Raw genomic sequence first — 16,794 nt, forward strand, 5'->3', positions numbered from 1 at the left:
TTGCACATCCTAAGGCTTCCACTAGATGTCAACTCTCTTTAAAACGTTGTTTCAGGCTTCTCGTGTGAAGGGGGGCCGGATGGGAGCTGTTTGACTAAGGGGTCTGCCTACAGCCTCATTCTCAGTCACGCGCTTTCACTTGAGAGGTAGCTCTCGTTCCATTGCTTTTCTACAGACAATGGAATTCTCCGGTTGGAACATTATTTAATTTTATGATAAAAACATCCTAAAGATTGAATATATACTTAGTTTGACAAGTTTCTTCGACCTGTAATATAACTTTTTGAACATTTCATCCGAATGGACCAGATCGCGCTTTTGGTTTAGTTTACCAAACGCCCTAACAAAAGAAGGTATTGGACATAAATGGACATAAATGATGGACATTATCAAAGAGAACAAGCATTTATTGTGGAACTGCGATTCCTGGGAGTGCATTCTGAAGATCATCAAAGGTAAGTGAATTTTTACAATGCTATTTATGAATAATGTTGACTACCCAACATGGCGGATATTTCTCTGGCTGGTTTGGGCTCTGAGCGCCGTTCTCAGATTATGCTTTTTCCGGAAAGTTTTTTAAAATCTGACACAGCGGTTGCATTAAGGAGAAGTGCATCTAAAGATTAATGTATAATAGTTGTATTTTCATCAACATTTATTATGAGTATTTCTGTGAATTCATGTGGCTCTCTGCATGTTTTGGAACTACTGAACGTAACACGCCAATGTAAAATGAGATTTTTGGATATAAATATGAACTTTACCGAACAAAACATACATGCATTGTGTAACATGAAGTCCTATGAGTGTCATCTGATGAAGATCACCAAAGGTTAGTAATTAATTTTCTCTCTATTTGTGCTTTTTGTGACTCCTCTCTTTGGCTGGAAAATGGCTGGGTTTTTCTGTGAGTTGGTGGTGACCTAACATAATCGTGTGTGGAGCATTCGCTGTAAAGCATTTTTTAAATCAGACACTGTGGCTGGATTAATGAGAATTGTATCTTTAAAATGGTGCCTAATACTTGTATGTTTGAGAAATTTGATTTATGAGATTTCTGTTGATTTGTATTTGGCGCCCTGCAATTTCATTGGCTGTTGGCGAGGGGTTCCGCTAGCGGAACGGGGTTCCGCCAGTCCTAGTCAGGTTATGTTAGGTCCTGATGTGGCTATGCGAAATGGCTGTGGGAGATTTGCTTATAATTCTGTGGCATTATTTTATATTATTTTATAGTATGAAGAATAATCAATCAATCAAATGTATTTATAAAGCCAGAACCTAGGAAGAAACCTAGAGAGGAACCAGGCTATGAGAGGTGGCCAGTCCTCTTCTGGCTGTGCCGGGTGGAGATTATAACAGAACATGGCCAAGATGTTCAAATGTTCGGCGGGGTCAAATAATAATAGTCACAGTGATTGTCAGCACCTCAGGAGTAAATGTCAGTTGGCTTTTCATAGCCAATCATTCAGAGTATCTCTACCGCTCCTGCTGTCTCTAGAGAGTTGAAAACAGCAGGTCTACAATACAATCGAACAAAGCTGAATAAATTATAAATATTGTCTCCAAACGATTTGGGGGAGTGCACACATGCGGCTATTCTGTGTTGAGCAGTTAACAAATAAATAGGTACTCCTATATGCTTAATTTAGAGTTATTAATGTAACTTTAGTTGTTCTACAAACGTTGGGCTATATGTTATGATTTGAATACATTGTAACACTGGATGATGAGACTCTAATGATGATTTGAAAAAAGTAACTTGAAAGGCATGAGCTCTGCTTTGTTTTTGTTGTACACACTCCAGTATTCTGTCATTCACAATTTGACAAGCACTTGATAATGCCTCGAATTTCACCACGGTATCCCCTTTGTGGCTGTCATGCACCCTAGAAAAATCCATGCCTTTAGCGGCCTGGAGTGCTGCGTTGTGCCCTTCTCCCTGAGTGTGCTGCGCAATCCAAAGCACCTCTCACTCACACTGCTCTCTGTCAGTGATTGGGTCTGTCTTTCTGTTAAGACAGACACAACGGGGATGCAACTGCGTGCGTCCTTATCCAATTCCGAGGAGCATATTGAAGATATTGGATGAACTGTCCACATTTACTTTTCGTCAGCCAACAAGATGAGTAGGCCTAACGTATAGCAAAAGCACTAGCCTATGTCAATCTAAACTCAGCAAAAAAAAACGTCCTCTCACTGTCAACTGCGTTTATTTTGTGTGTAAATATTTGTATGAACATAAGATTCAACAACTGAGACATAAATTGCACAAGTTTCACAGACATTTGACTACCAGAAATGGAATCATGTGTCCCTGAACAAAGGGGGGGTCAAAATAAAAAGTAACAGTCAGTATCTGGTCCTCATGGACTGCACCAGATTAGCCAGTTCTTGCTGTGAGATGTTACCCCACTCTTCCTCCAAGGCACCTGCAAGTTCCCGGACATTTCTGGGAGGAATGGCCCTAGCCCTCACCCTTGATTCAACAGGTCCTAGATGTGCTCAATGGGATTGAGATCTGGGCTCTTCGCTGGCCATGGCAGAACACTGACATTCCTGGCTTGCAGGATATCACGCACAGGATGAGCAGTATGACTGGTGGCATTGTCCTGCTGGAGGGTCATGTCAGGATGAGCCTGGAGGAAGGGTACCACATGAGGGAAGAGGATGTCTTCCCTGTAATGCACAGCGTTGAAATTGTCTGCAATGACAACAAGCTCAGTCCGATGATGCTGTGACACACCGCCCCAGACCATGACAGACCCTCCACCTCCAAATCAATCCCGCTCCAGAGTACAAGCCTCGGTGTAACACTCATTCCTTCGACGATAAACGCGAATCCTACCATCACCCCTGGTGAGACAAAACCGTGAGTCATCAGTGAAGAGCACTTTTTGCCAGTCCTGTCTGGTACAGTTTGGTGGGTTTGTGCCCATAGGCGACATTGTTGCCGGTGATGTCTGGTGAGGACCTGCCTCACAACAGGCCTACAAGCCCTCAGTCCAGCCTCTCTCAGCCTATTGAGGACAGTCTGAGCACTGATGGAGGGATTGTGCATTCCTGGTGTAACTCAGGCAGTTGTTGTTGCCATCCTGTACCTGTCCCGCAGGTGTGCTGTTCGGATGTATCAATCCTGTGCAGGTGTTGTTACACATGGTCTGCCACTGCGAGGACAATCAGCTGTCTGTTCTGTCTCCCTGTAGCGCTGTCTTAGGCGTCTCACAGTACAGACATTGCAATTTATTGCCCTAGCCACATCTGCAGTCCTCATGCCTCCTTGCAGCATGCCTAATGCATGTTCACGCAGATGAGCAGGGACCCTGGGCATCTTTCTTTTGGTGTTTTTCAGAGTCAGTAGAAAGGCCCCTTTAGTGTCCTAAGTTTTCATAACTGTGACCTTAATTGCCTACCGTCTGTAAGCTGTTAGTGTCTTAACGACCGTTCCACATGTGCCTGTTCATTCATTGTTTATGGTTCATTTAACAAGCATGGGAAACAGTGTTTAAACCCTTTACAATGAAGATCTGTGAAGTTATTTGGATTTTACGAATTTTTCTTTCAAAGATAGGGTCCTGAAAAAGGTACAAGTGACAGGCTAATATTGTCACCCATCAGACTATTCTTGATTTCATCTTGTCTTTACATATACAAAATAATATATGTGACATTTGTTTTGATTTAGAATGAACCATTATCATGCACCTGTATCGAAACATGTAATCTATGCATTTAAATAGCGAATGGAGGACACTTGTCACGCCCTGACCGTAGAGAGCCTTTTTATGTCTCTATTTGGTTTGGTCAGGGTGTGATTTGGGTGGGTATTCTATGTGTTGTATTTCTTTGTGTTTGGCAGAGTGTGGTTCCCAATCAGAGGCAGCTTTCTATCGTTGTCTCTGATTGGGAATCATACTTAGGTAGCCTTTTTTCCCATCTATGTTGTGGGATCTTGTCCTTGTATTGTTGCTATTGAGCCCTACAAGGCTGTATGTTTCATTGGTTCTCTCTTTCTTGGTTTTCTGGTTATCATTAAAGAGTATGATTAACCTACCGCACGCTGCATCTTGGTCTAATTCCACCAACGACGATCATTACACCGTTTCCCCGTGGTTTATTTTCATGCCAGCCAGGTAGGCTATACTACTGTTGTAAAGATAAGCAATGTGCTTAATATTAGGAAGGTTGAGAAATAGATATATTAGGCCTAGCCTATAGAAAGCTGATGGGGTCCTCCTCTTTTTAATAGAGGCCATCACTCTGTTTTCTCGCGCAATTGCATAGCCTATAGAAATGTTGGCAACAGGAGCTCATGGGCTCTCATGAAGTGTTTGATTAGATGTTTGATTACATTTGCATTGATGTCAGAGTGATTAGAGGGACAATAGAGTGCTGAGTACCAGGCAGTAAGCAAGTTTGGTGAGCTAGTAACGACTTGCATCAGCATCAGAGCTTGGAGAAGCCTAATTACCGTGACTAAATGTTCATGTGGAATTTTACTGGCTTCATGACTTGTGACCACCAGTGTGGCCGGTAATACGGTCACCACAACAGCCCTGTTGATCAGATCCCTACAAATCATATCTATTGAAGATCAATCCCCAAAGTCTCTGTCCCTCCAGCTCTATTAGGGGAATCAACTGCAATCTGAGTATAAGATCTGATGGTAGACTAGAGCATGCTGGGAGTACTCACACTGGGCCATACCACACTGAGAATGTCTGATCAAAGCCTCCGTCATAACCCGGCTCCCAGGACACGTTGGCCGAGGTCACCGAGGGCAACACACGAATGCTGCCTGGAGCATGTGGGCTGGTGCCTGAGGGTCAGAGAGAAGAGACCGTCATATTTAATACCAGAGCCATCTACAGTATACCTCTCTATCTCTACTGTATATTGCTCTGGCCCACACTAAAGAGTGATAGCGCAATCTCTTAGGTCTATATGTACTGTACAGTGAAGGTTAGGATGACCATTCTTCAATAACCACAGTATGAATCAAGTGTGTTATTCTCATAACAGCTGTTTTGTCAATGTATAAAAAGCTTTCTCACTCAGAATGACTATCATTGTCCAAAAATGTGTCCTATTAAGTCAAATAATGTACATTGTGCTGTCATTACCATTCACAGTCCTCTACAGTATATAACTGTCTACAATGGCTGCGAATGGCCTATCTGATTGGCTAATGCCCTGTACTTTGAGGTGTTGACCAATGGTGAGGTGAAGGTCTATGGCTTGGCCAGACCATCATCATCCCTAGCCCCAGTTGTGTGGCCAAGACCCAGCACCTTTGTACTAGGATTAAATGGAGACCTGCTGCCCTGACCACTACGGTCAGAAACGTCAAAGCTGTCCTCTCCACACTCAGCACCTCTGACATGTCAGCTGTCACTCCAGTGAGGGGACACTTGGGAAGGTGCCAGCTAGGGTGTTAGACTGTGAGAAGTCCTGAGGCATGCTTATTACTCATATGTACTGTAAACACATAAGCAAGTCACTTGTCTAAGCAGTACTTCAGTAAACATACAGTACAGCTGGGACTAGGGTCATCATGAATGTCTAAGCAGTACTTCAGTAAACATACAGTACAGCTGGGACTAGGGTCATCATGAATGTCTAAGCAGTACTTCAGTAAACATACAGTACAGCTGGGACTAGGGTCATCATGAATGTCTAAGCAGTACTTCAGTAAACATACAGTACAGCTGGGACTAGGGTCATCATGAATGTCTAAGCAGTACTTCAGTAAACATATAGTCCAGCTGGGACTAGGGTCATCATGAATGTCTAAGCAGTACTTCAGTAAACATACAGTACAGCTGGGACTAGGGTCATCATGAATGTCTAAGCAGTACTTCAGTATACATACAGTACAGCTGGGACTAGGGTCATCATGAATGGGAACAGAAAGCTGCAGGGTTGCTGTCAAACTACTTAAATTCAGATTAACTGAAATTCTGAACCATATACTGAGAAAATACAGGGGGACTGTATCGATGACTAGGATCATCAGACATGCATGGGGACAGAGGGTTATGAGGTCACAGGGGACGGTACCAATGACGAGGAGGCGCGTGCTGGCAGTGATGCTGGTGACCACATTGGTGGCCACACACTCCCATTCCCCATGATCCTCCTTGCTGAGGGACAGGAACTGTAAGCTGCCGCTGGAAAGGATGGTGTGCTTACTCTTGCTGGGCTTCCCCACCTTGAACACATGCGCACACACACAAGCACACACACAGTTCCCTGGTTGTTATATCAAAAAAGCAGTTTGAGTTTTCCATGTTTCTCTTCCCAGACTAGTCCCAGCTGTAGCGTGGTGTCATACCTTCCTCCAGGTGATGGTTGGTATCTCAGGGTCTCCCGAGGCAGCACAGGGGATGACCAGCTCTCTACCAGCCTCTTGGCGGTACTCCCCACCAGGCCTCACGTTAAAGTAGGGGGGATCCTGTGGGCCGGGCCAACACACACACACAATGTCACAGACCAAGTCTCACAACAAGTCTCACCAAAAGGGGGGAGAGAAGACTACACATATCACATTTGGTCAGATGTTTCTTCCAGTACCAGTACCTTTAGCACCAGAATGGCTGGGTCAGACTGGCCCTTAGTACCCAGGGCGTTGAAAGGCATACAGGTGTAGGTGCCGAGGGAGTCTTCTGTGGCCTCCGCCACCCGGATACTCCCATCCGGTGCCTGGCTCCATCCAGGGTACTGGGACAGGAGAGAGGAGGTACACTAAACATCACAGGGATGCAATATTCTCTAAAACATGTCAGGGCCTGTATTCAAAGAGCGTTAAAGGAGTGCTGATCTAGGATTCGTGTCCATATAAATCGCATTCATTATGGTCTAAAAGGGAAAGATCTGAAATTCTACTCTGGGATACATTGTGAACAGCTGTTTTGGTGAATGAGGTGTTATCAGCATCAGTCCAGACAGACAGAGGCCCCCACATATGGCAGACTGAGACTGACCTTCTCCACTCTGAGAGGGTAGCCATCTTTCTCCCACTTCACTGATATCACCGGCGGGTTGGCGTCTGCTGGGCAGCGGATGATCCCTGGCAGTTTCCGTGGGACGTATATGATGGAGGGCATGTTGAGCACGCGAGCAGGGTCTGAGGGTCAGAGGTTAGAGGTCAGAGAGGACAGAGCACAAGGTTTTGTATAGATGGACGGGAGATGTTTTCAGTGAAATTAGACTGGAGCATAAAGTCTGAAACTGTTAAATCACAATTACAACTGCCAGGTACTTCTCCTGTAATAAGTTGGTTGGTATGGAAACCATGTAAGAAATAGTATTTTATAAGTGACTTTATGGTGGCCCAAGCTAGCTGCTAACTAATTGTCTTTAGCTATTAGCTTGGATAGTACATAACAGGAAAAAGGACTGCTGAATTTGGTTTATCGTTTCAGCGAGGGGCTCTGGTCACCCTCTGAAGCCAATCACAAAGACAGTCATGGTCGGCTGCTAGTGTATCTAGATCTCTCTCTCTCTCTCTCTAAGAACACAGAAATCAATGACCAGCGACTCCAGAGGGAATTAGCATAGTAGCAAACACACTTAGACATCCGGCCTGGTGGCATTTCCCCCCCACATAGCAGATGAACTAAAAGGTCACCATTTCAATTCAGTCCAGCACATTGAGGAGACCAAGACTCTTTCTCTAAGGGGAGAAGGATAGACTGAGCAGCATGCTATTGGGTGAGACTAGCAGACTGTCTCTTTCAGTGTCTAGCAATATGGAAGATAAACAACTCTACAGAGACTGGAATCATAGACGGGGAAAAAATGCAAAGAATATGGTGATGAGAGAGAACCTGCCAAGATGATGAGCAGTAGGAATATCTAATCATTCCCTCGTCCCGACCTTTGACTCTGAAATTCAGCCAAGGGTGGAAAAGTTTCAGCAGGGCGATATGTATGGTACTGCATCACCAATGACAATACATCAGCAGTGTTCTGGCTGCCATTATGCAGGTTGTGATACTGTTATTTCTCCTCCTGTTCCAGTACTGCCAGCCAGCCTTGTCTGCCCCTCCCCCTTACCCTCCCTCCATCCATCGCCATGGTAACACTCACACTGAACAGAGAGGTGTGCCGATGCTGACGGTGGAGTTCCGAGGCTGTTGCTTGGGCTGCAGGTGTATTTCCCAGCATCCTCTGGTTTCACCCGGAAGATGTGGAGGGTTCCGTCGATGAGGATGCGTACTCGGTTTTTCAGGTCACTGCCGAGAGGAAGCAGAAGTTATCGAATATGCCATAGCATAGAGACACACTCGCACACTTGGGGCTGCATTAATGTAATTGCACAAGCTTGCCATGAGAGGGCAGCATTTGGTCAAATCCAACCAGGCTGAATAGCTTCCAAAAGATGAAGCAGTTGAATGTCAAATAAATCCCCTAATTTCCACAATCACCTGATGCTGCTGCCTTAGTGTTTTCTCTCACACTGCCACTTTAAATGAAGTACTCTCATGAAGAGTACACTGGCAGATATTCTATTCCCGCTGTGTTTCAAACAAAGAACAAACAAACCTCACACCATGTTCATTTGAGTAATATTTGAGAGGACATTATGCAAAATAAATAGCAGAGGGAATATTTTAATCTAAACTATGAATATTTTTGAGTAAATAAATCGTATGATTAGACCAAAAATACCCTTTCGTGATAGAATGTTGCCTCCAAGGATAGACCAAACATTGTAAGCAGCCCAACTAGGACAGTAGTGTCTTATCCTAGGGTTGATAATGCACAGCCTTTTTCTAGGCCTTTAGAAACCTATTTGAGATGGGCCTCTTTCTAAGGGACTCTCTGATAGGTTGATTCTCCCAGTCACTTGTTCTTTCTAAAACGTCTCCATCACTAAACTAAAGCGGTGCTTGGGGCGAGTCTGGCAGCTCCTGGCTACGCTTCAGATCATTACTACAGTATAAGAGGCATGTGGAATTGTCATCAGAGCGTGCTAACCCGGCTGGCGTGCTCCAGACAGCCCCTACTAGGCCCTCTCTTACTGCTGCCGGACCACAGCAGAACAGGGCACCAGCACAGACACACATTCAAAGTCACTGAATCAAGACAGGGTCTGGTAGTCTCACATAATAATTATGCCAAGACACAGTACAGAATACTTTAAGGTCACAGGAGAGGACACAAGATTCAAAAGCCTTTAGATGACAGGGTGAAAAAGACTCAAATACCAAAGGGAAGGCACACAGACAATCAGACACACGATCTCGATTATAATTTTACTTCTTAGTGAAGTAGACGTTATCTTCCTCCCAAAACCAGGTGTAGGTCAGGTTGCCTGGATACGCCTCTGCTTGACAGGTGAAGCGAGCATTCTGGGATATGTTGACAGTGATGTTCTCTGGCGGTGACTTAATATACGGTGGCCCTGGAGGAAACAAACAAAGGCTTTTAGTGCACAACAAAACATATACTGAAAAATTATATAAAGATTTTACTGATTTAAAGTTCAAATAAGGAAATCAGTCAATTAAAATAAATTCATTAGGCCCTAATCTATGGATTTCACGTGACTGGGAATACCGATATGCATGTTTGTCACAGGAACTTAATAAAAAGTTAGAGGCGTGGATCAGAAAACCAGTCAGTATTTAGTGTGGCCAACTTCTGCCTCATGCATCTCCTTCACATAGAGTTGATCAGACTGTTGATTATGGCCTGTGGAATGTTGTCTCACTCCTCTTCAATGGCTGTGTGAAGTTGCTGGATATTGACGGAAACTGGAACACGCTGTCATTCATGTCGATCCAGAGCATCCCAAACATGCTCAATGGGTGACATGTCTGGTGGGTATGCAGGCCATGGAAGAACTGAGGCACTTTCAGCTTACATGGAATTGTGTAGAGCCTTGCGACATGGGGCCATGCTTTATCATGCTGAAAGATGAGGTGATAGAGGTGGATGTATGGCACAATGTATGGCACAATGGGCCTCAGGATCTCGGTATCTCTGTGCATTGAAATTGCCATCAATAAAATGCAATTGTGTTCGTTGTCCATAGCTTATGCCTGCCCATCCCATAACCTCACCGCCACCATGGGGCACAACGTTGACATCAGAAAACCGCTTGCCCACGACGCCATACACGCTGTCTACCATCAGCCCGGTACAGTTGAAACCGGGATTCATCTGTGAAGAGCACACTTCTCCAGCATGCCAGTGGCCATCAAAGTTGAGCATGTGCTCTCTGAAGTCAGTTATGACGCCAAACTGCAGTCAGGTCTAGACCCTGGTAAGGACAACAAGCTTCCCTGAGATGGTTTCTGACAGTTTGTGCATAAATTCTTCAGTTGTGCAAACTCACAGTTTCATCAGCTGTCCGGATGATTGGTCTCGTACGATCCCACAGGTGAAGAAGCCAGATGTGGGGGTCCTGGGCTGTTGTGGTTACACGTGGTCTGCAGTTGTGAGGCCAGTTGGACGTACTGCCAAATTCTCTACAATTATGTTGGAGGCGGCTTATGGTAGAGAAATTAACATTAAATTCTCTGGCAACAGCCATGGTGGACATTCCTGCAGTCAGCATGCCAATTGCACACTCCCTCAAAACTGACATCTGTGGCATTGTGTTGTTTGACAAAACTGCACATTTTATAGTGGCCCCAGAAAAAGGTGCACCTGTGTAATGATCATGCTGTTTAATCAGCTTCTTGATATGCCACACCTGTCAGGTGGATGGATTAAATTGGCAAAGTAGAAATGCTCACTAACATGGATATAAACAAATTTGTGCACAAAATTTGAGAGAAATTAGATTTTTGTGTGTATGGAACATTTCTGGGAACTTTTATTTCGGCTCATGAAACATGGGACCAACGCCTTACATGTTGCGTTTATATTTTTATTCAGTGTAGATATGGATACTGAAATATTATCTTATGACCCATTCAGCAACTGTTTATTGTTAAATAGGTACAGTAGACCTGTCATGCCCTGACCATAGAGAGCCTTTTTAATTCTCTATTTTGGTTAGGTCGGGGTGTGACTAGGGTGGGTAATCTAGGTTGTTTTATTTCTATGTTGGCCTGGTATGGTTCCCAATCAGAGGCAGCTGTTTATCGTTGTCTCTGATTGGGGATCATATTTAGGCAGCCATTTCCCCACTGTGTTTTGTGGAATCTTGTTTTGAGTTAGTGCACCGCTTATGTTTGTAAGTTTGACAAAAAATAAAGATGTGGAACTCTGAGCACGCTGCGCCTTGGTCCGTATCTCCACACAGCCGTGACAAGACCCCTGGCACAAGCTTCTCTCTAGTAGCCTATGAGATACAGTAAGCATACATATTGTAACTTGAACCACACACTTGGTTGCCAGACTTGCAGATGCCTCCACAACATGAGCCCTCAGTGCCCTGAGGTTGCTGCTCTGCTCTCTGTACTATATTACAGACAGTGAAACGTAAGCTGTCTTTTTAAGTGGGCCCAGCTACAAGCCTCCTGGTTACTTCCTTAATACACATGGAATAGCTTTATACATCAGGAGGGACTACTGAAAGAGTGGTTAAGTCACAGAACAAATAAAAACAGATCACTTTAGTGAGAATCACGACTCCTCCGATAGCTGCTTGTAATTGCTCAGAGAGCCTTAGACAACTTCACTGGCACATTTCCACAGAGCCTGCTTATGGATGGATACTCCTTAGTGAAAAACAAAAACAGGCTGCAATATTGCTTGTGTACAAAACTCATATGTATCATTATATCTCAGATTTATTCCAATTCACTCTGGATTTGTAAAAGCCTTATTCAAACCATCTAAGACATGTATGAGGTTTATGAGGATGCTTCAGTCAGACCAATGAATTGAAACCTTTCCCCTCACCTGTCAGCTGTTCTAGACAACCCTCCCCTTCCTGTATTGTCAGGCATGTGCATGCAGTGTGTGCGTGTGTTTAGAGGGGTCAGTAGAGTAAACCTTCCTCAAAATCCAAGATGTAACCAATGAATTCTTGCCCATCCTCCTTTTAGACATTGGCTGAAATTGACACATCTTTACCCCACCATTAAACCTAACAAACCTACCATAAAACCAACCTGCTCCATCGTCTAATGTACAGCCTGTTAACTCATCCAGTGCTTGTTTTGATAGAGAGAGAGAATGTGTGCGCGTGTGCACGTGTGTGCGCGTGTTTGATGTAGACATAGAGGCAAAGGCAGGAAGTGGAGGAAGCCTGTATCAGATCCATCTATCTGAGCAGAGCAGAGCCCAGTTCTGTGTCTGTCTAGCCGAGAGAGAGCCTGGTTAATGGACCGAAGACAGACAGTGATGTATGCCTCAGACAGACAGTGATATGCACACACACCAGCAGCAGCAGTAGCCACAGACTAGGTCAGGAGAGGATTTAAGATTATTGACTGATACCAACTAAACCATATTACCACACTGATAAAACCAAACACTAACCCTGCATACTGTGACAAAGGCAGGAAACAGAGACTGTTTAAGTAGAGAGCAGCAGGACTTAACTTCTCCATCTTAAACACAATCTAGACACAGTACTGCATAGCTGTAGGCATGTAATAGATGTTTAAAAGCAGGTGTAAGGTAAAAATAGCGTAAAGATGAACTGATAAGGGAATTTTCAGGGAGTCAGGACAAACTGTTCTTTCAGTATTCAGCCAGCAATTGTCCTAGGAATCTTCTCCTCAAAACTCATACTCAATAATCAGTGTGCACCTCAGTAGAGAAAAGTCATGTTTTCTCCCTCACACCACCATAACAACCTTTCAAGTTACACCCATCTGTGATGTTACAGTGTGACCGTTGCCCTCTTACCTTGGACCAGCAGACGGGTGGTGTGGAGCACCTCTCCCTGGTCGCTGAAGGCTCGACACGTATACGCCCCTCTGTCATCCCGAGTGATCCCCAGCACCGTCAGACTTCCATCATGCACCTGGGGTGGACATGTTTGTGCAAGACAGAGCAAACATACAGACATGGTATTTATAAGCATAACCTAGTGAAATGGCACACCAAAATCAAGGCAGGGTTGAGGTTCTGTCTTTGGTAGGAATGTATGTTTTATAGAGAGACAACCAATACTCTAAAGTCTAAACTCTGACCTTTGACGAGGCTGTGGTATGGGAGCCTGAGAGGGGTGAGAGAGAGGGATGATAAAGGGGTGAGAGAGGGAAGAGAGGGGTTAGCAAGAGGGATAAGAAAGGGGTTGAGGAAAGGAATGAGAGAGGGGTGAGAGAGAGAAAGAGAGAGGGTGAGAAAGAGGGGCAAGAGAGAGTGAGGGGCGAGAGAGAGGGGTGAGAGAGAGTGAGGGATGAGCAATGGATAAGAGAGGGGTGAGAGAGATTGATGAAAGAAAGGTGTGAGAGAGAGGGGTAAGGGAGAGGGGTGAGAGAGTGAAGGATGAGAGAGTGAAGGATGAGAGAGATGGATGAAAAAGAGGGGTGAAAGAAAGGGGTGAGAGAGAGTGAGGTGAGAGAGAGTGAGGTGAGAATGGATAAGAGAGAGGTGAGAGAGATGGATGAAAGAGAAGAGTTAAAGAGATGGATGAAAGAGAAGGGTTAAAGAGATGGATGAAAGAGATGGGTGAAAGAAGGATGAGAGAAGGGTGACTGGCTAAGAGAAGGATGACAAAGGGATGAGAGAGGGGTGAGAGAGGGACAAGACAGAGCGCCAGCTCGCTGAGTGACATAAACTATGACACAGGAATGAGGATAGCTGTCACTTCCTGTACATCACACATCATTTCCAAATGTTAGGTGCAGCCTTCAGCAAGCTCAGGGATTTACTCCATCTGAAATATGGAGGGGGGCTGAGAGAGGGATGAGAGAGGGGGTTGTCCATGGTTCACAGGGTTCCTTAAAGAGAACTGGAACACTAACGCAAAACATGACAAATGAGAGAGGGGGTGCAGCCGAGGCTTGACACGCCTGGACTGTTCTTCCTGCCCTCAGAGACCCACCCTCTGCAGGATTCTGCAGCCTGACTGACAGATGCTCCTGGCCAATCACAGACATGCAAGACAGTCCAATTAAGGGCTTCTCGATCTGCAATCTGGGTGCAGTGAAAAGTGCACAGACAGACAGCAGTCTCACATATACTCAGGCAGATGGTGGTGTGTGCTGAAGATTTCCTCCAGCACACACAACCACACCTATAGACTGCCTTCCTTGCTTGAACATGACTTATGAATCAGACTGTATAGACTTGTCTACAGCCAGTTTGAGTACCAAGATAGAGGAACATCAAATCAAATCAAACGGTCTGCCTACCCATGTCAGAGACGCAAACTCGGTCTCAACCTTTAAGTCTTTACTGAAGACTCATCTCTTCAGTGGGTCATATGATTGAGTGTAGTCTGGCCCAGGAGTGGGAAGGTGAACGGAAAGGCTCTGGAGCAACGAACCGCCCTTGCTGTCTCTGCCTGGCCGGTTCCCCTCTTTCCACTGGGATTCTCTGCCTCTAACCCTATTACAGGGGCTGAGTCACTGGCTTACTGGGGCTCTCTCATGCCGTCCCTGGAGGGGGTGCGTCACCTGAGTGGGTTGATTCACTGTTGTGGTCATCCTGTCTGGGGTCTGGGTTGGCGCCCCCCCTTGGGTTGTGCCGTGGCGGAGATCTTTGTGGGCTATACTCAGCCTTGTCTCAGGATGGTAAGTTGGTGGTTGAAGATATCCCTCTAGTGGTGTGGGGGCTGTGCTTTGGCAAAGTGGGTGGGGTTATATCCTTCCTGTTTGGCCCTGTCCGGGGGTGTCCTCGGATGGGGCCACAGTGTCTCCTGACCCCTCCTGTCTCAGCCTCCAGTATTTATGCTGCAGTAGTTTATGTGTCGGGGGGCTGGGGTCAGTTTGTTATAGCTGGAGTACTTCTCCTGTCCTATTCGGTGTCCTGTGTGAATCTAAGTGTGCGTTCTCTAATTCTCTCCTTCTCTCTTTCTTTCTCTCTCTCGGAGGACCTGAGCCCTAGGACCATGCCCCAGGACTACCTGACATGATGACTCCTTGCTGTCCCCAGTCCACCTGGCCATGCTGCTGTTCCAGTTTCAACTGACCTGAGCCCTAGGACCATGCCCCAGGACTACCTGACATGATGACTCCTTGCTGTCCCCAGTCCACCTGGCCATGCTGCTGCTCCAGTTTCAACTTCCACCTGACTGTGCTGCTGCTCCAGTTTCAACTGTTCTGCCTTATTATTATTCGACCATGCTGGTCATTTATGAACATTTGAACATCTTGGCCATGTTCTGTTATAATCTCCACCCGGCACAGCCAGAAGAGGACTGGCCACCCCACATAGCCTGGTTCCTCTCTAGGTTTCTTCCTAGGTTTTGGCCTTTCTAGGGAGTTTTTCCTAGCCACCGTGCTTCTACACCTGCATTGCTTGCTGTTTGGGGTTTTAGGCTGGGTTTCTGTACAGCACTTTGAGATATCAGCTGACGTACGAAGGGCTATATAAATAAATTTGATTTGATTTGAGGAACATGCATATTTTTATTTTCTTCATATATTTTCACAAGTGTGTAGCATTCACAACTGTAAATTGTTGTCATTCGACTTGCCTAAACTGATCAATTCAAATAGTATTTGTCACATGAGCCGAATAGAACCTTACCTCGAAATGCTTATTTTACCAACAAGTCTTATTAGAAAAATAAGACTTAAGAACATTTTTACTAAATAAACTAGAGAGAAAAAAAGAACAAGTTACACAATAACATAATAATAACGAGGCTGTGCAGGGGTACAGGTTAGTCTAGGTAATTGAGGTAATATGTACATGTAGGTAAAGTGACTACGCATAGATAATAAACAGTGAGTAGCAGCAGCATAATTATCATTTTTTAAATGGGGGGGTCAATGCAAATAGTCCGGTTGCCATTTGATTAATTGTTCAGCAGTCTTCTGACTTGTGGGTAGACGCTGTTAAGGAGCCCTTTTCACTGGTACAGCTGTAGAACTTTTGTAGGATCTGAGTACCCATGCGAAATGGGTCCTTTTCAGTCTCCTGAGGGAGAATCGGTGTTGTAGTGCCCTCTTCACGACAGTCTTGGTGTGTTTGGACCATGATATGTCCTTAGTAATGTGAACGCAGAGGAACTTGAAGCTCTTGACCTGCTCCACTACAGCCCGATGTGAATGAGGGTGTGTTCGGCCCTACTTTTCCTGTAGTCCACGATCAGCTCCTTTGTCTAGATCACGTTGAGGGAGAGGTTGTTGTTCTGGCACCGCACATTGTTTTGGAGTCTGTGAAAGCTTGTCTGTGAAAGGATATAGCCTAGCCATACTGTTCAGTTGTTCTGAATATTTCCATACTGTTCAGTTGTTCTGAATATTTCCATACTGTTCAGTTGTTCTGAATATTTCCATACTGTTCAGTTGTTCTGAATATTTCCATACTGTTCAGTTGTTCTGATTATTTCCATACTGTTCAGTTGTTCTGAATATTTCCATACTGTTCAGTTGTTCTAATTATTTCCATACTGTTCAGTTGTTCTGAATATTTCCATACTGTTCAGTTGTTCTAATTATTTCCATACTGTTCAGTTGTTCTAATTATTTCCATACTGTTCAGTTGTTCTGAATATTTCCATACTGTTCAGTTGTTCTAATTATTTCCATACTGTTCAGTTGTTGTAATTATTTCCATACTGTTCAGTTGTTCTGAATATTTCCATACTGTTCAGTTGTTCTAATTATTTCCATACTGTTCAGTTGTTCTAATTATTTCCATACTGTTCAGTTGTTCTAATTATTTCCATACTGTTCAGTTGTTCTGAATATTTCCATACTGTTCAGTTGT

At 44.7% G+C, this 16,794-nt stretch overlaps 1 protein-coding gene across 3 annotated transcripts in view; it reads right to left on the reverse strand.

Annotated features, from left to right (window-relative positions):
* Positions 1–16,794, reverse strand: part of LOC112267130 (protein turtle homolog B) — a 76,991-nt gene that overhangs the window by 15,375 nt on the left and 44,822 nt on the right. For all 3 annotated transcript variants that reach the window (XR_006078840.1, XM_042297447.1, XM_042297446.1), the window contains exons 5-12: positions 12,814–12,931; positions 9,262–9,406; positions 8,089–8,234; positions 6,981–7,123; positions 6,577–6,717; positions 6,332–6,451; positions 6,058–6,208; positions 4,693–4,816 (exon numbers count right to left, since the gene is read on the reverse strand). Coding sequence is in view for 2 of the 3 variants with exons in the window: in XM_042297447.1 (XP_042153381.1) it covers positions 4,693–4,816; positions 6,058–6,208; positions 6,332–6,451; positions 6,577–6,717; positions 6,981–7,123; positions 8,089–8,234; positions 9,262–9,406; positions 12,814–12,931 (1,088 nt within the window). In the remaining variant the exon portion in view is untranslated. The remainder of the gene's footprint in view (positions 1–4,692; positions 4,817–6,057; positions 6,209–6,331; positions 6,452–6,576; positions 6,718–6,980; positions 7,124–8,088; positions 8,235–9,261; positions 9,407–12,813; positions 12,932–16,794) is intronic.

Source organism: Oncorhynchus tshawytscha, linkage group LG14, assembly GCF_018296145.1.
Source record: "Oncorhynchus tshawytscha isolate Ot180627B linkage group LG14, Otsh_v2.0, whole genome shotgun sequence".
NCBI classification, from domain to species: Eukaryota; Metazoa; Chordata; class Actinopteri; order Salmoniformes; family Salmonidae; genus Oncorhynchus; species Oncorhynchus tshawytscha.